The sequence below is a fragment of the Dromaius novaehollandiae genome, chromosome 7 (genome assembly GCF_036370855.1).
Source record: "Dromaius novaehollandiae isolate bDroNov1 chromosome 7, bDroNov1.hap1, whole genome shotgun sequence".
Lineage (NCBI taxonomy): Eukaryota > Metazoa > Chordata > Aves > Casuariiformes > Dromaiidae > Dromaius > Dromaius novaehollandiae.
Genome location: NC_088104.1, coordinates 284494 through 308277, shown reverse-complemented (window position 1 = coordinate 308277; position 23784 = coordinate 284494). Strand labels below are relative to the sequence as shown.

At 38.7% G+C, this 23784-nt stretch overlaps 1 protein-coding gene across 4 annotated transcripts; it reads left to right on the top strand.

Annotated features, from left to right (window-relative positions):
* Positions 1-153: 153 nt before the first annotated feature.
* Positions 154-23784, top strand: MARCHF7 (membrane associated ring-CH-type finger 7). Of its 4 annotated transcripts, none has more exons than XR_003260506.2 (11): positions 154-329; positions 5003-5159; positions 9509-9667; positions 11542-11713; positions 13289-13456; positions 15866-16982; positions 17245-17414; positions 18516-18648; positions 20075-20188; positions 21025-21073; positions 22872-23058. XR_003260506.2 is itself a non-coding variant. In XM_026108757.2 (11 exons), exons 2-11 carry the CDS (start codon positions 5013-5015, stop codon positions 22925-22927), a joined length of 2262 nt encoding a protein of 753 aa, XP_025964542.1. In that variant the 5' UTR covers positions 155-329; positions 5003-5012; the 3' UTR covers positions 22928-23058. The 4 variants fall into 4 exon arrangements, 2 of the variants coding, with proteins under 2 accessions (XP_025964542.1, XP_064370557.1); XM_026108757.2 differs by having other exon boundaries at positions 155-329; positions 18516-18625; XR_010389855.1 differs by lacking the exon at positions 21025-21073.

Genomic DNA, 23784 nt, shown 5'->3' with positions numbered 1-23784 from the left:
GACGAGGCGGGACGAGGCGGGGCGGGGCGGGGCACGGCGGGACGAGGCGGGGCGCCGTGAGGCGAGGCGGGGCGAGCAGGCGCCTCCCCCCACCCCGCAACCGCTCCCCCAGCGGCGGCCCAGCTGCTCTCGCCGCTCGTGCCGCACTTCTCGCGAGAGCTGGGCAGGGGCGGGGCCCGGGCGGTGATTGGCAGTGCGGGCTCGGCGCTGTCGCCATTGTGTTGCGGCGAGAGGCCGTTGGCGGCGGTTGGCCTGGTGCGGCCGCCCCTCGGCCCGACCGACCCGGCCCCTCCGGCGGCTCCTGAGCGCCTGTGTCGCGGGCTGTGAGAGTGAGTACGGCTCGCTGGTGGCGTTGGGGTGGGGGGGTGTCCCTGTGTGGCCCGGACCGCGCCTGCGTGCGGGGCTGGCGCCAGCGGCTCCGCGCCAGGGTGGGGGGAACCATTTTGTCTCCGGGTCGGGGCCGGAGCCGGGGCCGGTTCCTCCTCCCTTTCCTCCGCCGAGCACCGCCGTCCGCCTCTGCGCCTCCTCTGCCGCCTTCGCGGGTTCCGGAGCTGTGCGGCGCCCTCCCTTCCCCTGGGGGCCCCTGCTTTGCAGGTTCTGCCCAGCGTGCCCGAGGCTGCCCTTTGGCCGGGCCCGGGCCGCCGTTCGGCGCTGGCCTGGAGCGCTGGCTGGGGTCGGTCGGAACGAGCGCGGCCGTGACCGCCTGCCCGCCTCGCCGGCCGGGCCTCCTGCCTCCCGGCCCGGGAAGGGTGTGGTGCCCTCTGCCAGCCGCCGTGCAGAGCACCGTGTGGCGCCTGCTTGCTCTGGTCCGGGGGAGCCGCTCGGCGTGCTGGCACCAGCTGCTGCAGCTGTGCAAAACTGGAGCCTTGAACACTAGAACAGACCGTTTTCAAGCATGGAAAGGCAATCAGCTCTTGTAAATTGTTTTCCTGATCCTGGGGCACCTTGGAGGCTGCTGTAGTTTTGTCAGCCTTTCTTTCTTGACTGAAATTTAAGGAAGAACCCTGAGCAATTAATTGTGCAGACTGAAAGAATTGTCCCAGAACTCCACCCTGTCTGTCATAAAATGTTTATTTTGTGAGTAATTGCTGAGGAAGAACACATTAATATCATTACATGATCACTGGTTGCTTGAGAGAAAACCTTATGAACAGTTGTATAACAAAGCAGGCAAAAAGCAAACAGCTTGCCTTGTAAAGGTAAAAGTTCAGGTCTTGAGAAATGACAGTAGAGGGGGATCAAGGCAGCAGAGAGGAGTGAGGTTTTCTCTTTTTATTTTAGCTATTTGTTGTCTGTCTTATTTTTACCTTTTGAAGTTGCGCTGGTCTCCTGCAAGACTTATCAAATCTACATTATCTGCTGTTATCTCTGTCTGTGGTTATGTTAGGCCTAGTTGATTTTCTGTATTATAGTTGGATGGATGGCAAATTAAGGGCAAGACAAGTGAGCCATGTGCTCAGAACAGTTCAAAATACCACCCTCTTCCCCCTCCGGTCTTGTACAAATTGGTCAGCTATGTTCCCAGATACAACTTCAAGTTAAATTTAAAGTTTGATTTCAGAACTTGTTTTCTTACCCGGTCTTGAGATAGATCACATGTATCTCTTATTCCAGGAGATGCAAGAGTTGCTGCCAGATTTTTCCATGGGGTTTTGATTGCAGAGTTGCATAACATGGCTTGAGCTGATGTAACAGTTTGCTTTGGTGAGGAGAGGAATGTTTCTCACCCCCAATTCCCTTCCCTCTGCCATTTTTCATTTGTATCAGCCTTATATCAGCTCCACTCATTATTGGATACCAGCATGAGTAATATCAAAATGTCAAAATCATGGAGAAGCCAGAAGTGTTTTTTTGCCAGGATGGTGAGTTGAGGTTGCTCAGTGAAGGGCATGGCAGGTGTCAGATTTGAATAAGAATAAGCTGTTCCTTTCCTTTTGGCAACAACAGGCTTTTAAATCAGTTCAGGCTGTAATACAACTTAGAATTTTTGATTTGTTGCTCAGAGAAGCTGCTCGAGTGTTTTTTACCATGCCACCTTCTGTAAAAATTGAGGTGACAGTACTGTGTCATTATAAAACTCACTGTGGTATGTTAATTATCATTTGGGATTTGGTGAATTCCTGTGTGGGTAAGCACAATGTAGGAGGTTTCAATTTGAGTGTCTTTGTGCTTGCTCCAAAAAAAAAAATCCTTAAGTTGCTGATATTTTTAAAGTGAAATACTCTGTTCTGAAATATCCTGTAAAAGCCATGTTGTCCCTTGCAGACAAGTATTATTGTGGCTTTAATAATATGATTTTTTTTTTCTTATTGTGAGATCACTGCCTTGCTCTGTCCTGCATGCTGTGATAGCTTAATACATTTGTAGCAAACACTTCGTTGTGTTATCGTGATCAGCATAAGCCATATATGCTTCTGTGTATTCAGAGCCAACTATGAAGATGGTCACTTCTCAAGCTTTTCCCTGGTACTCACAGTGCTTGAAATGGTTTTCCACAGAACACTGGATAATAAAGGAAAACCACATAAAAATAGAAGACTTTCCACTAGTGTTGCTTGCCAAAGTTGAGATGCCTAGTATCTGGTTTTTCCAGAGTGCTTGATGAGCTGTGTAATAGCCCAGAAAATGAAGAGTTCTTTTGCAGTAGTTAAAAAAAAAAAAAAAAAAAAAAAAAAAAAAAAAGACATGCTTCTTGTTGCTCAAACTTTTTTGAAAGGCAAAAATAAAACCCAGTTTCCTCAGGCAGAATTTAATTGCCTAAACCATAGGACCTTTTTCTCAGTACCTTTCAGCCTCTGCATCAAATGGAGCAGGGTTCCTGTTGTCAAATGCTTCTTATTACACAACACTGATTCATCTTTATAGCAGATCCTTCTTGTTTGTTGGTGAGGCCAAGACTGCGGAAAAATTGTACAGTTTTATTAAAGGACTTAATGTGTATGCGTTACCGGAAGTACTATTTTTTTTTTCTTTCATTTTCTAACATGTAGTTGCCTTTAGGTTGTTTTAACGCATTTCTGTATATTGTTCCTGTGGGATTTTTTTCATTTAGAGAACAAGCAAATTCTATAGATAGTATCATCTTGACATCTATTTGACTTGAAGTCACAGAAGACAACTGTTTCTGCTAATTTACGGGATTAAGTTGATAAAACTGTCCTCTTGGGGTCAGCACCAGAAGAGAAAATTAGCCTTGTGTCTTTTTATGTACATCTTCAGAATTAATTTGCTAATCTTGGGAATCCATTTCAGCTTCTAGAGATTAATTGGCTGTGGTGTCCAAAGTCTTCTACCCTGCCCTTTTCTATCTGAGCAGAGTCTTATTTTGTCTGTTCTGTAGATGGTGCATAAGAAGTTTTATTAGCATTAGATGATCTCTGTTTTAAAGTTCTCCCTTCTTACACTACTGTTTCTTTCTCCCTGTTTATCTGGGCGTTAATTTCTGCTGGTAGAAGCTCACCTCCCTTCTTCCAGAACCTCCCTGTATTTTACATCTAGCTGCCTGTCTGTAGTCAACTGCTTCCACGCCTGTCTGAAGCAAAGTGATCCGGAAGCAGAGTGATCCAGAACCAAACTGATAATGCTGGCGCCCTTTGTCAAGTAAGAGCAGCAACATTTGTGTACTTAGTAGTACAGGGTTGGATCCCTTTTTCTGTGTGTCTCCTATATACTTAGTAGTACAGGGTAAAACATAGACCAACTGTGCTTTGTGAGTCAAATCCCTACCCCCCCCCCCCCCAAAAAAAAAAAAGGACATTGAGGAAACTGATGGATGTACTTCTGTACAAGCTAGCTTTTACTGAGTAGAATATAATGCAGCATGGATTTCAGCTAAGATTACAAATCTTGAGTATCTGAACTCAAATCATAACTGCAGCCAGTCATTAGGTGCGTCATAGGATTTCTGCAGCTTTTCACAAACACAGTTTTGCTGATGAGTGTTGCCAAATGTGAGGGAAAATTGTACTTTATTGATAATTTTTCTGATTTAATCTTATTCTCATCTCTACCCTTGAAAGATTAGGTTGGAATTGCAAATGGTTAAATAAAGCAGATAGTACCACTTTTGCACATCACCTTGCACTGATGGAGTTCTCTGCCATCTCTTCTAGAGTTGTTATTGTGTTACTCTCACTGCACCATGCCACGGAGGATACTGCAGTTCTGTTAAATTTTTGATTTAAGAATTACTTTTTGTGGTCCAGTCCTGTCCGTACTGTCTTGAGGAGGAGAAATCTGGGAATGTTAACAAACAAACCAGTTAGCTATCTATCCTGAGGTTTTGAAGTCAAAATACTCTTTCAAGTAGAGGAATGACCACAGGATGACTTCTCATGTGAAAAGGCACCAGCATTTGTTTTGAAATTCCTAGAAATCCTGAGAGAGCAGATACATACTCAGCAACGCAAAGGTAAATGCATATATACATGTATATGCTGTTAGGTGTATACATTAGTTTTCATGGAAGTTAACTTCAGAGAAGCAAAATATTTCTTTGAGACTGCAGTTACAATTATTTCAGAGTAGAGTGAAGTTTCATAGTTTTGACGTTGAAGAATAAATCTGGGTATTGCTTCTGCAAGTGCTTAATCCATCTTCTCGTGTTTGGGATGCAGCTGATTAACAGAAAGATAACTTAAGAATTTGGAAAATCTGAGAACTCTTTCTGGCTCATTTTGTGTTAAAGTTAGTGCTGCAGAGTTCTTAAGGGAGTCCCACTCTGAATTCTGTACAGCTTCAGGCTCAAAGACTTGCAGGAGTATAGGAAGAGGAGTCTTGTTCCTAGTTTCCTAACATAGAGCAGGAGGAGATGTAGAGAAGTACAAAAACTAGGGAAAGAACTCGTTTTCCCATCTTACTGATGCATGACAAGACCAAAGCTCTGTTTTAAAATGTGTGTGTGTGTGAGTCATAATTACGATACGTTCAGAATGACTCGTGCATGTTTTCCACGTACGTCCCTGCTTCTAAAAGAAGTAGTAATCTCTGTGTCTTCATACAGGATACGAAGAATGGAGTCTAAACCCTCAAGAATTCCTCGAAGGATATCTGTTCAGGCCCCTAGCTCTTCGCTAGGATCTGGAACGTTGACTGGAAGCAGTTTAGCTGGTGCATACGGTGCAAGAGAGTCTTCACGGAGATTAGAGTCTGGATACCAGGTAATGCATTTTGTGTCCTTCCGTAAAGTATGAATTCACTCAAGCAGTTCACCCATTCATCTAATGACTGTTTGTCATCCCCCCTCCCCCCGCCAAAAGAAAGAAACAAACCCAGACAAAAAAAATAGGGAAACGTAAGGAAAAGTCTCACTCAGTGTTCTGCATTTGTGTGGGGGGGATTAATTTGAAAATTCAAAGATTTGATGGTCAGGCCAATGACAGTGTTCTGTAGTATGAACTAGTAGTTTCTGGTGTGCTATCTTTATGCACTTCTGTTTGGGTTTTAAAAACTGTTTCTGTTTTAAAAATCAGCTGCTACTGGAATAAAGGGTGTCCGAGTACTACTGATTCATTGTTGCGGTGATTGCTGTGGTTGTGCACTGCAGGCTTAAAGCTGGGTAAATGGGGTTTTCTGGTGGAGGGAGATGAGAATTTGGGCTGAATTTTGATGTGTATAGAGTATTGCATTTCCTGTGTGGATAGTGATGTAAAAAAGTATAAGGAACACATTGCAGTCCTAAGAGTTGACAGTGGGCTGTACTGCTGTGAGCACCTACTTTGAAATTTGCAATGGTAGAAATGAGAACCTCCAGTCTTATGTTATCATGTTAGGATGTTAATACAGCTAGACTTTGTCTGCGATAGACAGAACTGGGGTGAGGAGTTTTGCTGTATCGTATCCCAATGTTTTACACTGTAATCAAATTGCTTCTGTGGGGAGGGGAAGCCATGCTCAAGAGTAAGAAGCAACACTGCAGACACTTTTGCTTTGAAAGAGTATTATGGTAAGTAGAGATTAAACGACTTTAGAACTTATTTTGAGGGACTTAGAAACAAAAGAGGGTTGTTTGGCTCGATTTGCTAATTTTTTTTTGTTTCTGCTCCTGTCATCTGCTCTTGTCAGAAGCTCTCACCTCAGATTTTGGGGCACAGAGATGTAAGCCCATTTCAGCCTCTGATCTTAATTCTGTGACTAAATGTTCATCGTTTTTGATTAAATTGTTAATAATTCAGTCCCTGCTGACAAGCTGTAGCAGACGTCGTATTATTTAATCCCTTTCCCAGAAACAGTTTTACAAGTATTAGATCATATAACTATTTTTAGCACAGTATGTGTGCAGCCATGTGTTTTACCTGTTTTGTTGTATCTTGCATGCGTGTGTGTGTTAGTATGTAGGCTGCAGAGTATTTGAGGGAAGTACTAAGTGTTTTTTGCTTTTGTATTCCTACATATTTTTCACTGTCTGTCTGTACAGCAAAAACAATGGTCTTGCTTTTTCTTAGGCATGTATGGACCCACACAGTCTATGTGTCACACTGAAAGCTGCTGGTCAAAAGACTGGGTCTTGAGCTGAATTGTTGCTATGAAATTACAGATTCGTTACCAAACTATTTTTCCCCTTTTTTGGAATTGGGAGGGTATGTGCTTTACAGCATATCAGTCATTACATGAACTGCAGCTTCACTGCACTGTGTATTATCATTTGGCAGTTCCTGCAGCACAGTGTGCTTCCTAATCTGAGGAGTGATCTGTTTAAATGTTTCCCAATTTTAAACATAGGAAAAATAATAGTATAGAAGGTTATATTGTCTCCCTCCTTTCCACTCTGATTCATGGACAGTAGTTGTAGACTTTGTTAGACAAGGGTAGTGCTTAGTGGTTAAAGTAGTGGAGGGAGGCATGGGGAAACTTAACTGTTGCTACTTACAGAGCTGGTAGGAGCAAATTCCAGTATTACTTGCAGGTTAAGAATCCAAGTGACTGGGGCAAAAAGAGATAACTGGTCTGAATGAGGATTAAGTAGTCAAATAGTAACAGAATGGGCAGGTCTTTTCACTCTGTTAAGCTATTCAGAAGTCTACCTTAAATAAAATACTAAGATCTGCTGCAGTTCCAGAGTATTTAAAAGATACTTCATTTAGAAGAAAAATACATAAATATCAATCATGCTTTGGGTATACCCAGCAAAACAGAACTCAGATACTTGGCTTCTCAATGTAAAGTCTTCTCTGAAGTAGAGAACATTCTTGATTATAGCTTGACTCAAAACTTTTGGAGACGGGACAGTCTAATTCAGAGTATTTGGTTTTGACTAGGGTTAAAAAATAGGTTTGTATTGGGTGTCTTGATTTTTCTTTCCCCTTCCTCCTTTTGGAAGTTCAGTCATATTTTTTTCATATATTCATGTGTATATATATATATATACATATATACATATATATATATGATGAATTGTATATGAATATACATATATTTAATCATATAAATTTGAGATCAGTCTGTGTAGTAAGCTCAAGTAAATGTGGCATAGCTAAAATCCACAAAAAGAACTACCCTCTCACACCCTCTACGGAGTTTTTAGTCACTTCTCATTTGAGGAGACATAACAATCAGGTTAGTTGTAAACTAAGTCACTGTATGTGGCATACCATTGTTTCTGCGTGATATACAGTACAAAATCAGAACATTGTAATGCTACTAGAAGGAATTTCTGTGCCTTATGATGAAGCACTATTAGCCATCTCTTTGAGAAATGAAGTTTTGGTTTTTTTTAATGACAGGACAGAGTCAATGTAATTTATTAAAAAGCTTTTCGGATCACATTCTTCTGCTCCTGCAAATAGACACTAAAAATAGAATACCTTGTGTAATGCTGTATTTTTAAGTTCTGACATGGGATGTTAGTTTTAAACTGAAGGAAGAAAGCAAACTTGAGATTGGCATTCTCTTAAAGCCACTTTTATGATACCCGATACTTTGCTTTTTCTTTTCAGTTTCGACCCTTACAGTGCCCTGAGACATGTTTCAAAGAAATGAATGCGGTTGTGGAGATGCCACAGCTGGTGAGAGCTGTGTTAGTGTCAGAGGAGTAGATGGTGTAGTTCCATGAATTGGCTTTCAGTGCTGTACTAGTGTGATTGTACTGCTTTTGAATTAAGATCCTAACTCTGTGGCAGTCCAGTTCCAATAAGCTTAGGCTTGTCAGTTGTGAGTTCCATGTATAGCATGGAAGCGGCCACATTAAGATCTGCAGGTACAGACATTTAAAATAAGCTGAATCCTGAGGTCTTCAGAGTCTAGCAACTGGAGAAAAAGGGAAAACAAGTATTTCAAGATCAGTTAACTCTGCAGGTGTGATTACACAGGCAAGCTATCCATATACACATATCCAAACTATCCATACATTAGGTTTAGAAACTTAATGAATCCTCTTGAGACTATGAAATATTAGAAAATTTACTGTCTGATAGTTTATTTTCAGGTTTAATTTTGCATGGAAGAATGACGAGCATTAATAGTTCTTTAGCTTTTTGAATTCTAGCTAATAGTACATCTTTAAGAGGAAGTGGCACTTATACTGCTATAGGTATAATACTATTAAGTCATAGGAAGAGGATGTACAAGTCATCACTTACAAACTCTGCCTAGCTATAATAAATGGTTGGATTTCTGTTATTTCTATTTTTTTATTTCCAATTACTATTCTGTGAAACAAATTAAAATGCAATGCGTTGCCTTAGTGATCAGCTATTTATTGACACTCAGTTAAGCCAGCAGTATAGAACTTCATCTCTTAGGTCCTCTTAAAGATACAGAGATTTGTATGTTAAACAGTTCCCAGTTTTATTATCGGGAAGTTGCCTGTGTACCCAAGGTAAAGATTGGAGCTCTCAAGTATCTTGGAAAAGAAACTACAGAAAGAACATTTATAGTCATTGCTGTGCAGACATCAGACTTAAAAGAATTTGAGTGCTTTGTATGGAGGTTAGGCAGCAAACAGTGTTTATTTGCAGGACTGTTTTGCTAAACAGTCTTAGTTTGTTATGCATATCAAACTGTGGGTTCAGTATCTTTACACTCTGTCTGAAACTAGTGACTAAAACTACTTATCTTTCTTAAGCCCGAAGTGGTTGTTTTGTACCCAGTGCTATTTACTGTTTTATCAGTGGTCTTTGACATTAATCATTTATAAGAAACTTAAGACACAAAAGTCTCAGTTTTTTAGTGAAGATGGAAATGCATGTTTGTTGTTTGCATGAAATACAATTAGAATGAATAATTACTGATCTGCAAGCCTGCCACACTGATAGCACAATGATGGATATTTTTTTAGAATAGACTGCAGAGAAATAAGAAATTTAAGCACTTGTAGGAAGGAAGTGCTTTAAGAATAAGAGATGGAAGATATTGTATTACTTGCAGTAGCAGCGTATTTTCTTTAGGAATAATAACTTGACCGTATAATTTGCATTTGTTGTCTCATCTATTTTACTAGGACAGAGCATGTTCCTTATTAAAATAAATCCTGTTATTAGGCTCAAAATATTACTTTTTCCTTTTCCTTTAGGAATCAAGTGTATTGAATAGTTCCAGTAGAGACTGGGGAATTGGAGAAAGAGAGGCCCGTGAAACTCCTTGGAAGCTTACAACGTCCTCTCCAACTCGCTACTCAGGGACGCTTGATCATCCACGGTCTGGAAGATTTTTGGGAAGCAGAAACAGATTGGTAAGAATTGTTAATGCGTAATGTCTCTTTTAACGGAGTCTAGCTTTAGCCTTCCCAATCTGAAAAATTGCCAGCAGGAGCTCCTGCTAATGTTTCTAGGAAGTTATCAGGTCAAAATGGAAGGATGAAAATAATTATGCATACTTGTGAGGTTAATTTTACCAATAGTTAAGAAATAAATTTGAGATTTGAGGTGCAAATGGCTCTGCAACCTCCATTAAAAAAAATAGCAAGGGGGAGATTATGCATGCACATTATAGTCCTGTTCATGACAAAATTAATACTGTTCATTATTCAACTTGTTCTATCAGGTATTTCTAAGGGACCTTTCTTAAGATGGTACTAGCTTTCTGAGTTGACACTAACTTGATAGTTTTTGGAGATCTACTTTAGAAAACTCACAGTTTTTGGATGGGAGTAATTCGTGCTCTGACCATGCTTTAAAGTCTTATGATTAGATACGGTAAAGGAAAATGGAGGCTGAACTATTTCTCATTTGACTGATATGCAAAGCTCAGGCCTAAACAACTTGTCTTAACTTGGCTCCAGAATGTCCCTTAATAACTCAAACATTAAAAAAAATAGTTTGCTTCTTCAAAGTGTTTATGCACTGTAGAGTGAAAATAAAACATTTTCAACTGCAGTAGAAATATTAAGATGGGAAAAGCAGAGAGCTAGGAAAAAGCTGTGGGTGAAAACACTGAACAGGTGTAAATTTTATTCACTATAAAACTGTGATGCTTGGATGTTTTGTCTTGAGAGAGCGCACATCTTAAACAGGTGTTTGTTTTCTTACTGTGACTTAAATAGTAAAGGCACTTTCAGAGAAGTTAGCAGGGATGAGAGACAGTGTGGGGATGCTGACTTTCAGGGAAAATCGTAGTGAATTACTGTACATGTAGTTGGAAAGAAACTGAGTTTCGGGTTGTAAGTGGCCTACGTTTCTAGTTAAGTTGGTGCTCTAGGCTTTCCAAAAGGGAATGTTTTTGCTCTTGAGATTAATTTTTCTCTAAAGTTCTAGTGCAAATGAATATTGCAGAAGTCTTTCTGAAACTTCAACTTATCAAATAGCGAGTGATTAAAACAATAAATTTTATGTTAAATTCATGATTCATGAGGGAACGTAACCTATTTTTATATTTAGTTTGGGATGTTAGTTTCTGTATCTGACTATTTGTCTTTTATTTCAGAAAAGAGAAATAAGCTTGCACATCTTCCTTTCTGTTTCTTCAGTACTAGAAGTGCTGTGTATTGCAAAATTTGTTTTGTACGCACTCTGATTTGAACTTCTTGAGTTGCACTTCAGCTTCATTCAAGTAGAATATGTGTGGTTGAAATTGTGTACTTATAAGCTAGAGCTAACTCCTAGCTAAGTGCATTTTAGGTTGGTAACAGATGAACTAGATTAGTTAACAAGCTATTAAATAAAATAATGGAGTTAACCAATTTCAGCCTTTTCTGAACTACAAAATTATGTTTTACTTGTCCTTGTTTTTTTATAATGGAGACCTGTACAGTTATCTTTCATAGCACGTTTGTAACATCTTAAGTCAGGAACATCTTTTTCCTCTGTAAGCTGTATCCATCTAAGAAGAAAAATAAGGCCGATTGTAACAGAAACCAGCATTTGTTGGTGGGACTGTCTTGATTAGAGGTGGAAGTACTAATCAAGGACAGGAGCATAAATCCTACAATAGTTTTAAATAAAAAGGTTTTGCATCTTAAAATTAATTTACTGGTTTTGTGAGTCTTATATAAACAGTGTTAGGTATCTTAGGCTACAAAAAGCACATGTGAAATACTATATCCCTAATTGTGTGGGTTTATTTTTGTTTGTTTGCTTGTTTTTTTTCTTTTTTTTAATGATGTTTCAGTCTACATCTTCCTCCTCTCATTTTACATCTGCGTGTTATGGTGAGTCTGAGAGAACTCAGGGAGCATATTCAAGACTGAATAGCCAGCAGCGAGACAGCGATTCAAAGAGACCAAAGCTATCTTGCACGTCTACCTCTTCTCTGAGAAATAATGGCTTGAATGCAATTTCAGGTGAGAGGCTGATTACTAGAACTGAACTACATGAGAACTGTCTGAGTGTAATAAGATCAGGCTTTACCAAGTTTTAAGAGTTAACTTGAAATAAATTTGTAGTAAATTCTTAAATTTTAAAAACTTATGCTCGATAGAAGACTATTTTCACACTGATAGTCTCATTCAAAATACCAAGAAGGCTATTAATGTGGTATAATTTCAAAATTATTCCCCATACCTTTTCCATTTGTACTAAAGGCAAACTTCATGGCTCAAATATATCTGGTTGATGAAGATTTCAAAGAAAGAATGAATGTAGCTTGAATGAAGGGTCAGCTTGTATTGGTAAACCTACATGTTTTAGGGACAGCAGAAAGGAAATTGTTATCTCTACATAGTTCTGTATTCTAAGAAACAGAATAGCATGGCAGATTAGAGTACTGTTGGCAGGGGTCAGGGAAGAAAGCTCTTTTTAGTAGGGCTAAAATCATTCTACATGCCAGGCAAAAATAAACATTGTATGCTGGGAGCTCTTTCAGGAAAAACTGAGGTTTTTATTGAAGCTATGAATAAGTATGTGTTACTTGGATAGATGCGATATGCGCAATGTGCTAACAAAAGTCTAAAGGCCAGGAAACAAAGGTCAAAACTTGCACTGAAATCATTTCTAGAACAATTTGAAACAGACCTTTACGTCTATGCAAATTATCCTTGTGAGTGTGCATCTGTGTTCTGCTTATATCTCTCTATGGACTCGCAGTCATCCAAACAACAGTTAGTAAATTCCTGCTCAAATCCCAGTCCTGTAGATGCTTTCTTATTTGTTAATAAAATGACCAACATTGACATTTCTTCTTAGGTGCAAGACATCCCATTGTGGATTGGTTGGTCACCGTGTTGCTGATACTATATGCCTGCTTAAATTTGGATTAAAAGATTAACGCTATAATAAAATCAAGGTGGATTTTTCAGAGCCATTGAAGAGTGCTTTTTTGGAACTAGAGCTTTGTTCACAGCTGAAGTATTTACAGTTCCCTATTTAGATGCTGGAGCTTGTTTTACTCTCCATAATATGAGGAAGAACAATATTTGTCACTATTCTCAAGAATTGTGCCTAAGCTGCTGTTAAGCTTCAGATATCTTACTGGAAAATGAATCTTAGGAGCATTTAAGAAGTGCCATTAGAATGGCAGCATTTACTAAGTCTCAGGCTGCTGTTTTGCCATACAGCTAAGCCTGTCTAATAACTAGCTACCACTAGAAGGCCAGATCCTATTTCTTTTCCCCCTTTCCTATCCTGTACAAGTGTAAATATGAGTCTGGCTCTTCGCAAAGGTATGATTACTTTTTTCCTGGTTTAGCTTCCAGAACCAGCTTGCTGCAAGATCAAATGAGTGCCAGCATCAGCAGAGTGCTGCTTACTTTTATTGGCAGCTTGCCTTCTCGTTGGCAAGCTAGCCTCTTGATCAACTTAGCCGTATTGTCAAACTTGCCCTTAATACAGTATAACCAGAATGCATGCATAAGTACTAGCTTTAATGGATTTTTAAATGATTACAAAAACCTGGGATTTATTATCTTGTTACTTTCTAGATTCTTCTTGGAGGTATAGTCGGATTCCCAGGTCTTCATCAGTGGTGCTTGGCTCTCTGGGAACTGAGCTGGTGAGAGAACGAAGAGAGTTAGAAAGAAGAACAGATCCGTCTGTTAATAATCTGGTGGATCACAGCCACAGAAACAGTGACTTTTCATCTTCAACATGTATGTATTATACAACTGAAAGCTTGTAAACCCTTAGGTTGCATGCCCGTTAGTTTCTTCAGTTATTCTTTTAATATTTTATGTAAAACACAAAGACAAAAGATCTATTTAATTTTAAGGTATCCTTTTTCATAAAGTTGGTTGGCCACCTTCCTTTTGTTGGATAAAATGTTAAATCATATTTGAATGCTGAAGCTGAATAGTAATTGCCTGAATCCTAGTTTTGTATATGCTTTTTGTATTTAGGTTGTAGATGCATTCAGTTTATAAGAAACTGGTATCAGTATTTGCCACTGTAACTACAAATGTTTAGTAAACTTCCTCCCTCCTCTTTCATCTTAAGGTCTCTGTCTGTTTAGGCCTTTAGCAGGAGGTATGGGAAAATAAATGTAAGTAATGCTATTTGACTCATGGAAGAATTTTTGCAAAGGTTCCCCTATGCTATTATGTCTTTGTATTTGGTTTCTTGTGTGGTATTTAGGGAAAAGTGCTGCACCATTGAAAATATAAGTTAATAAATGCATACTTTACAGCTCCCTACCCCACTGCAGTGAGAGATTTGTTTCATGGTAATTACTTAGCAGTAGTATGGACTTCTGCACTGTCATTTTCACCTCCTCTTTATTCAGACTGTTGTGGCCTTTTATAGCTGTTTCGCAGAGGAACTAGTCTTGATCTGCCCCGTTTTGCAGATGCATTGGTGCCGTTTTGTAATGCTGAAGTATAAAATCACCATTGTTACAGGTAAAGAAAGGTGTAGGGAGAAAAGGTAAAAACTAGTTCCAGGCTTCTTCCTGCAGTCTTGCCAGAAGAGGGTTTTTTTTTTTTCCCCCTCTCCATGTTGTCATTGTGCTTTATGCCTTTTTACATAAGTCGAAGATTGAGTTTGGCAGAGCCTTGTGTGTTTTGGGGGGGAGAACGGATGGGTGGGCAGGCTTGTTTTGTACTGTCTGTACTGCCTTTTTAGCAGCAGTGCCACTGTAAAGTGTTGTAAAAATATCTCCAACTGTGTTCCCTGCTGTGTAATCAAAACAATATAGCAGGCTCATAGCATCTGTGCAGACATGTTTCCTTCTTTAGGATCTGCCAGATGCACAAACCGCAGCTTTGAGATTAAAACAAAGTGATTTCAGCACAGAAACTGTAAGAATTGCGTGAAAGGTTTAAGTACCAGAGTAAATAGAGAAAGCTTCTGCTCCCCACTTTAATCCATTTACATTTCTTAAGTGGTTAAAATATTGAAGGGAATTAAATGATTTTCCCTCTTACAAGGTTAGTCTGCTGCTGTTGTGTGTGGGTACTTTCCCCCGCACCCCAACCACTTTTTGAAGAAGGAGACTCACTGATAATAACCTCCTCAGCTGCCTCACATGATATTAACTATAGTTCAGCTACAGTAAAATTCTTCTCATGGTCTCTGAGATACTTATGCAGTATTTACAGAAAATGTGCTTATAGGGAAGCATTAGGTGGATGAACCTATGTGTAAAAAGTGGGGGAGGAGACAACAGTGTGGGAATAGTTAACTAATTGGCCATATGTAATTGATAATTAAAGAGCAGGTGAGATTACTAATGCAGAATGGTTATCAATAAGCATCTGATCCTGCTTAAGCCAGTTGCGTGGCTGAGCATTCAAACTCAGTTGTCATGTTTCTTTGATAAAAGCAATAGCTAGATAACCCTTTTTTTTGCCTGGAACAGTGGAGCTACAATATTTTTAGGGTATTCCCTGTATTTTTTTTTAGTTCTTGGTTTAAAGTAAATGTTCTAATTATAAGATGATACATAACAAATTAAAATACTATCCCAGTTCTGTTATCCAAACTGAATAATATAATACTATCTTTAGGCAGTAGACTCCAGGTCTGTATATTCTGATAGCTAGAAGATTAAGGGTTGCATGTGTTGCAATAGAGGGGGAATATATTTTGCTTTATCCATATACTTGTTTCAGGTGCTCTGGCAACTACTATGTTGCTGAAATTTTGATTACCCTGTCTTTCTCAGTCTATAGGCAGAATGGGCCTTTAATTTTTAATGGTATTACATACATAGTTTGCTGTTTTTTAAATTTAAATACTCCTCTTCTGTAACTTCTGACAGATGGTTAGTGTTAACTATCTTCATATTGGTATATGAGAGTGAGTCATACTTTGATAGTATGAAGATTTTGGGGGTGTTATATTCCAAATAGGTTTAATATACCAGTTTAAATGTATCATATAGATTCTAGAGCAATATTAAATTTAAATTTACTTATCAGAATTCTATCTGCCAAATTTGCAATTTAAAATAAGGATCACAAAATCCTGAGCTCCTTCATTGCCACTTAGGAGTTATCCTTCTGGAATGTACTGATTTAGAGTACATCTTGTCGTACTGATTTTCCTCTGCTCTTTCACAACAGATCTTCACGACAGGCCTGCCTCTTCATATGCACAGGGAGCAAGACCAAAAGAGAATTCATTAAGCACTTTGAGGCTGAACGCATCCATGAACCGCCAGTTGCCTTCTGATCATCAGCCATCTTTTTTCAACAGAGACTCTCATATGAGCTCTTCAAGATCCAGCTATCCTTCAAGACAAAGGAGAAATGGAATGGAATCTTCCCCGAGGAGCGTGCAGTCAGAATTTTCTCATGCTGCCATTAGAGATGAAACTCCTTCCTCAGGTGGTTCCGAAAGGGTTTTATCTGCTCAGAGGTCACTGAATGGGCCTGCAGCTGATAGTGAAGGAAGGCGCACAACCAGACAGCTGCTGTCTCGTTTAGCGTCTAGCATGTCATCTACGTTTTTCTCACGAAGGTCTAGCCAGGACTCGTTGCCTACAAGATCATTAGGCTCTGAGGAGTCATGTGTTGTTCCAAGAGTTCAAGCTTCTACTCTGTCTAGCACTAATGCAGCTGCAGCTCCTGAAGTTCCAGGACTTCAGACATCTGAAGCTTCTCAGGGATTTAGTTTTCTTAGACGAAGATGGGGTTTATCAGGAGTTTCACAAAATCATAACTCTGACTCTGATGGGGAAAGTTACAGAGCAGACCCTGAAAGTAGGAGCACAGGATCCTGGTTATCGTCGTCTTTGAGGAACAGATGTACACCTCTCTTCTCTAGAAGGAGGAGAGAAGGAAGAGATGAATCTGCAAGGATCTCTACCTCTGATGCACCTACTAGATCACAACATGTCTTCAGAAGGAGAGAGTCAGGTGAGGAGACCTCTGTTGAAGCATCAGATAGCCCTCCTAGGGCTTCTGTTAACAGACCACCAACACCTGCAGTATCTGGTATCCCTACAGCTACTGCCTCCCCACCAGATTCAACCCACAGTAGGAGAAGTTCTGGAATTCTGCCTGGTTCTCTCTTTCGCTTTGCAGTGCCTCCAACATTAGGAAGCAGTCTGTCTGACAATCTTATGATAACTGTAGATATTATTCCCTCTGGCTGGAATCAGTCTGATGGACAAGAAAGTGACAAGTCTAAAATACCACCTTCAAGAGATCCAGAAAGACTCCAGAAAATTAAGGAGAGGTAAATCAGTATGCTCTTTCCAGATAATAAAATGTACCTGCATTAACATGTGAGGGTTTTCTGTAACCTTAATGTTAAAAGGAACTTTTGTTCAGAGAAGGCTGCATCTCAGTCCTCTGTCACCTATGGTGTCACTTTTGTCCTTAGAGAAACTTGTTTTAATTCTTAGAGATCTGAGAACAGTTAAATGATGGTAGTTTTCATTATGACAAGTCTTACAATAAAGGTGTCATGGCATTTGTTGATCTTTCTTCCTATTCAGCCTGCTTTTAGAAGATTCTGAAGATGAAGAGGGTGACTTGTGCAGAATCTGTCAGATGTCTTCTGCAAGTTCTAACAACCTTTTGATAGAGCCATGCAAATGCACTGGAAGTCTGCAATATGTTCACCAGGAGTGCATGAAAAAATGGCTGCAGTCCAAGATTAATTCAGGTAAAGCAGAGTCTAGACTAAGGTGGACTTCCAGTTACACTGGGAGCTTTATCAGTAGGATGACCGTTACTAATATTAATGGCATTTCTTTGAAAAGTGCAGGGGTTGATTTGGGGATGACATCTCTAGAACTACTCTCACACTTTAAGGGGCTTTTTCCCCCCTGGTGCATGCGGTTCTATTACTAAGACTTAGACAGGCTGATTGTAGCAGAGTGATAAGAATCTTAAAATCTAAAAAAAAAAAAAAGAAAAAAAAAATTGGTGTAACCATACTTAAATAAGACTCTCTTTTTGAGGTCAGTTAACTCCTCTTCAGAGCAGTTAAGAATCCTTGTTTAAAAAGTTTCATCAAAGTGCATATAACATTTTCTTGGTAAGAAACACTTCAGAAATTGCGCGCTGTAGAAATGTTTTGTAATAACCTTTAAATTCATTGAACACTTTATAGTTATCTGTAGTATTTCTGAGACTGAAAATAGGTGGCTTGGTAGAGGGCATGGAGATGGTTAAATACCTTTTACTAAAGGAAGATGCTGGCATCTGTTTACTTGCTTGCTCAGTATCAAAGAACCCACGTCTGAATAGGGACGTATTCAAAGCCTCAGCCAATAGGAGACTTTTATTTCAAGTATGCAACTTCTTAGATGTAAATCAACAAGTATAAGATGCGAATTCACCATTAACTTGCTTTGTCAGTTTTGTTGCTTGCGGAACAACTTGTTTTAAACCTGATATTTCAAGATGAAATGTTTATTATTATGTAATTATTAGTGCTTGTATGTACATTTGGATTACACTGTAGCCTAAGCAGCATTTTTTTTCTTTATGCCAGACTTTCAGTAAGAAGCATACGGTGTCCAGATTCTACGTAAGAAAAAATATGTAGAGTTTGATGGAGAATAAACACTTTATAGCACTAAAATTCTGACAGTAGGAGATACTCACTACATTACTGTCAGAGGCTGTCTTTTCTTCTAATCTTGCGCTGCAAAATAAAGTCAAGAATGAGTTATAGTTTGTAATGTTTGTGTACATTTGCCCTATGTTTGGGATTGTTGTAACTTACCGCTGACTTGTCACCTTTTCCCCTCCACACCAGGTTCTTCTTTGGAAGCAGTAACTACTTGTGAACTGTGTAAAGAGAAGTTGCATCTTAATCTTGAAGACTTTGATATTCATGAACTCTATAGGGCACATGCAAATGAACAAGTTAGTATATTTTGCCTAATTTGGTAAGTGTTGGTTTAGTGCTGGGAGGGTAGCTTTTGGTTTTTTTTCTTATAGAAGGAAAATGGTTGTCCTTCTCAAAAGGACTGTTAAGCACATAACATAATATAAACCTGGAACAGATTTTTCCTGCTCAGTATTCAGACAAGTTCTATCTTCTTGCTGTGCTTCCCATTTCTGAGCTTTCAGTAAGTGTAATATCTCTCATCTTTTCTTATTTGCAGATGTGTCATCTAGCTTTGCTGCCCAGTGTTTCTGCCACATAGGTGCAACGGAAATAATAATATGATTAGATTGAGTTTCAGATTCATTTAATAATGATTTGGCTTTCCATGTAGCTGTTTATAGGCACAGTTAAATACTTGTTTTAAACCTACCATTAAAAACTTTATCCTTTTCGTCAGAGTAGTAGAGACTAACCTCTTTTAATAACAGAACTACCTGCTGTTCCCTTAAGTCCTTTCCTAAATTAAAAATGAAGTTAAGGCCCATAGATATTACTGTCTTTATATAAAATGCAGCATCTTGGAAGGACTGGATTTTTTAGTATTTAGAATGAATAATTAACAAAGGCTGGTGTTATTTTAGTGAACTTTATTCAGATGGTTTTCTTAGGCCTCTGGGTTGTGTTCTATGAATGTAGAAAGGCTAATGAAATTCACCTACCTGAGAAGTTAAAAGAAAATATTGCCAAGTGATGCCAGCTTTCGCAAGTATGAACTCAGCCAAACATCAGCCTCTAATTTTCTTATTATTTAGCGTAAGCTATCTTAACTGTGCCTCCATTTTTGAGTTCCAGTTACTTGGGCCAGATTATGAACAGTTTTTCTTGATAGCGCCATCAAATGTTTTAACACTGCTGAGTGCTGGTGACTATGTCAATGTACTTTGATAGAAGTGAAGGAGCTTTAAAACTTGTTCCTAAAGAGCTGACTCTTTAAAATCAGCAGTAGTATTTTGAAAGTTCTTATCTTAGCAGAGACAATCATGTCTCAGAATGTTTATATCACCATAAAGTTCCTTTAATATTTCCCCTTATTTGTCTTTCTGTAAAGCACTGGCAGCTTTTCAGTGGCTCCTAGCAAAGAGTTGTAGGTCGTTGGTTTTTTATTTTTGTTTTTTTAAAGTAATTCTTACACCTGATAGTATAGTCTGATCCTTGGATTCCTGCCTGTGGACTAGCTGTATTGCCTTAGAACTCATTTGAGGAAGTCATTCTATTTAACTTCAAGGATAACATATCAGATGTAGGGTGAGTGGGAAGAACCAAAAGTATAATAGCTTTTTGATAATTACTCTGTAATTTTCTTGGAGCAACTGAGGAGTAATTGTATGATGCTTCCAGGAAAAGTTAATTCTAGTTCTACCTCTTGAGTTACATATGTAGACGCATTACTAACATTTTGAAAACTTCTTTCGATTTCCTTTAAGGCAGACTATGAATTCATCAGCTCTGGTCTCTACCTTGTAGTGTTGTTACACTTATGTGAACAGCGCTTTTCTGATATGCTAGGAACTGCAAGTGAGGCCAGCACACGCGTCAGAGTAAGTATGCATTCCTTTTATGGAAGGGATTGCTCATATCTAGATTTGTCCAATACAGTAACACCATGTTTGTTTTGAAACTAAATGTACTACTTTATTGCAGTTAATGTGGTGCAAAATCACTTTTGTCAAGGTTATTGGTAACTGATTACCTCTGCAGATATGTTATCATGATTACAGTGAATTTATACAAAACTTGAAGGTTAACATTCCTCTGTATAAAACATGCAGCTGAGAATATTGGAACTGAGAATATTTGACGAATCTCTCCCATTTTGCCATTTTGTGTTGCAAAGGGTGGACTTTGCAACCCTTGCCTACTAGATTGGACCCTAAATACATACTTCAGTATTACATTCTGAAGTTGACTGGCTGTAGCGTAATTTTCTAGTGTCAGTCAGAACTTACTTAGATGTATACTGACTGGATTTTTGTGCCTTAACTGGCATGAATTACATTTCTCTGCATTAGAATTTCTAGAAACAGTTGGTTTTTTGCAAAACTGGCAATTTTTGATGTATGTCTGACACTCAAAATAGATGTTTTACAAACTGTAGAATGTGAAGGTGGTGCTACTAACTGCTGCCAGAAACCTTTGACATAGAGTGGAAGCTGAAATTACTGTGCAATAGCAATTTGAAGTCTAATGTGGGGCTTTTAAATAAATTTTGTATTGATTTTGTAAGTTGGGAAAATGGGTTAGGATAACTGACATCTGGGATGAGGCTTTGGGAGGAGGGTACTACTGAAAAAGGAATCTTCTCTGCTAACGTGTTGCAAATTTCTGCAGATAACTTTGCAACTTTTAAACTACTTTCTCTCTACCTTGTTTCTAGTTTATTAACCTTGCAAGAACTCTTCAGGCACATATGGAAGATATTGAAAGTAGGTGTTTCTCTCCCACCCCCACTAGATTCACTCAAAGTTAAATGGATACAGTCCTTTCTGCCAAGTTACATCCTAACAAATTTAGTCACAGAAAAACTGACTTTACCCAGCAGTGCCTTTTCCAGTTTCAGTAGAATTATTTTGGGGGAGAACTGATCTAATTTTCCATGATTGATTTCCCAGCAGCAGAGGTGACTTGAGGAAGTGTCTTCTGCAAGTGATACCAAGATTCCTCACTAGTTACAGTTTGGTTATTTTAATCCTAGTATTACATAGTTACGGAACTGGTGGTGACCTTCAGGCTGTAGCATTTCACATGAGTCCTAGTAGGAATGCAACCTTTTGGATTGAATTGGACTGCACTTAATTATCATACTCCTTGGAATTACCTGCTTTTGGAATCAAATTTAACAGTTGCCAGCTTTGGCAAAGGACTAGCCTACTTTTCACTGTGTGAGTCCTTCATTGTGGTTAAATTCACAAGTAGATGCTGACTTCTGGTAAACTTAAGCTGCATCTAAGTATTATTGCTGAGCATTATGAATGGCAATGGAAGGGTACCTAGGGCGGCTACTTTTTCCAATGCATTTGTGTCTGTCTGTCCGTCTCAACACGCAAAGTTTATATATGAGTTGATCTTTCAGTCCGTAAGACTTGGTATTTGGAGTACAATAAGAAGTGCTGTCAAAGGAAGTAAGTTTTCCTTTAGTTTAAGCAGATGATTATTTCTATATTCAGAGCATTAGGTAATGAATTTTTTTTATAATAAAGGTGGACTGTGGAGGTGAGAATTTATTCTTTAGTTATGTGTTTCCATGTTATAGTGGAAATTAATCCTAATGAGTGGTGTTTCACACAGTAGTTTGATCTATACTTGTTTGAGGCTTTACCTAACTTGCAGGTGAGGAATGCTGAATTAAAATTGATTCTTGACACTATTTTAGTTACACTTCCTTTTTAAGAAGCATTTTTGAGGGACTGCAGAAGTGACAAGACTGACCATACATCCCACTTTATGTTCAGAGTTTGACTTTGAGATTGACTCTTGGGTGCACATACTTTCTTGGCAACAGAGTCTGCTCAAGAGGACGGATAAAATTCCTGTTACGCACAAGATAACACATTACAAACTTATTGTAGAAGTTTGTGCTGACTTTTTATCACAGTTGACAAGTGTGTATTTGTTCTTTAATTTGTCTCGCAAGAAAATCCTGTGCATACTTAGGGTTCATGTTCATTTCGCATACACTGAAAAAAGGGGGGTGGGGAGAAGAGCTTCTGCTTCAAAGTAAGACTGATTTAATTGCATTAAACGATATTATTTTTAATAGGCATTCTGTTTTAGAGTACTGAACACTTCTAGATATTTTAGTGTGCAAATAGTTAACTGTGTGAGTCATTTATTTCCCTTGGGTTGGGTGCAGCTGTCATGGATTGTATATACTCTCCTGTTACTACTGTTGAAATTAGTCACTGTAAATGTTATATAAAAGTTGTCTCTAGCATAATCATATGTTCTTCCTTTTATTTTATGTTGAGGAGGGCACTGCAGTTGGTAATATGGGGCTTGAGTTTTAAAATGCTACGTTTTTAGACATGAAAGATGTATAAAAATTAAGCTAGATAACAAATATAAACAAAGTTTTGATTTGTGGATTTTTTTATTTTTATAATTTGTTATTGGTATTACAAAATTACCTATATTTCTACTACTCATCCTATACTAGAAGTGCCGTAATTGTGCATTTCACAGACCTTTATGAAGGCTTCTGATTGTACTATGTTGTTCCAACAGCTTCTGAGGATGATTCTGAAGACAGTGATACTGGTAGAACTTTTGACACTGCTTAGTACTGCTCAAGGCAGTGGAAGTGCTGCGGAGATGCTGAGCTGGCAAAGAACATCATCAATGTGCATTTATTTTTTTGCTTTCTTTAGTAAAAAGCGCATTAAATATTACTGTAGTTTTTGAGGCATTGTTGAATTCAAAATCAACCGCTGCACAGTGGAACTCTGTGGACTTGAGAACTACTCAGCATGTGCAAGAATTAGATATATAAAGCAACTTCCCCTTTTAAGTGATGGGATGATATGCTTTGTTTTGAAAGACTTCAAATTTTGAATATTTAAGGAAGCTGTATCTCCCTTTATGTTCCCTTCTTACTGTAGTCAGATTTCTGGTTTTGTCTATTGAGTTTTACTCCTCTACTGGCATTAAGTGGTAATTGTGGGTTTTGGGGGTGAGGGAGGGGGGATATCCATGTACTTAAATAGGATTTTTTAAAAAATGCCTCTGTTGCTGTCTCATATAATAACTGATTGCTTCCAGTGTTAAGATCGAATGAGCAGGAGGGTGAGCAAGACACTGTAAAGATTGTTTGATTTTTTCAGTTTATTTGAAGAGTGTTTAACTCAAAAAGCAATAAGAACTTGCAGTGGTCTTCTAATACTTAATGATGGCTTTTTTTAAGTACTGGTTTGGAAACTGGAGATTATATTTGGTATTATGCGGCTATTCCATTATGGAATATTGCAGATGTAAACTCTTGCATTTCAGCATTCCTGGCAGATATGCAACTTGAAAAAGACTTAAAGTTGTTTCGTTTAATCAGTCTTTTTTAGATCCCACCTTCACTGTTCAAAGCACTGGTTATCAATGTGTTTTCTAGTGTTGTCACTTCTTTATAAATAAAGATGATAATGACGTA

Coding starts and splice junctions, on each gene's coding strand:
- MARCHF7 (XM_064514487.1), top strand. CDS start 5,013: ATGGAGTCTAAACCCTCAAGAATTCCTCGAAGGATATCTGTTCAGGCC. Junction 11,714..13,288: donor TGGCTTGAATGCAATTTCAG/GTGAGAGGCTGA, acceptor GTTACTTTCTAG/ATTCTTCTTGGAGGTATAGT. Junction 20,189..22,871: donor AGGCCAGCACACGCGTCAGA/GTAAGTATGCAT, acceptor TTGTTCCAACAG/CTTCTGAGGATGATTCTGAA.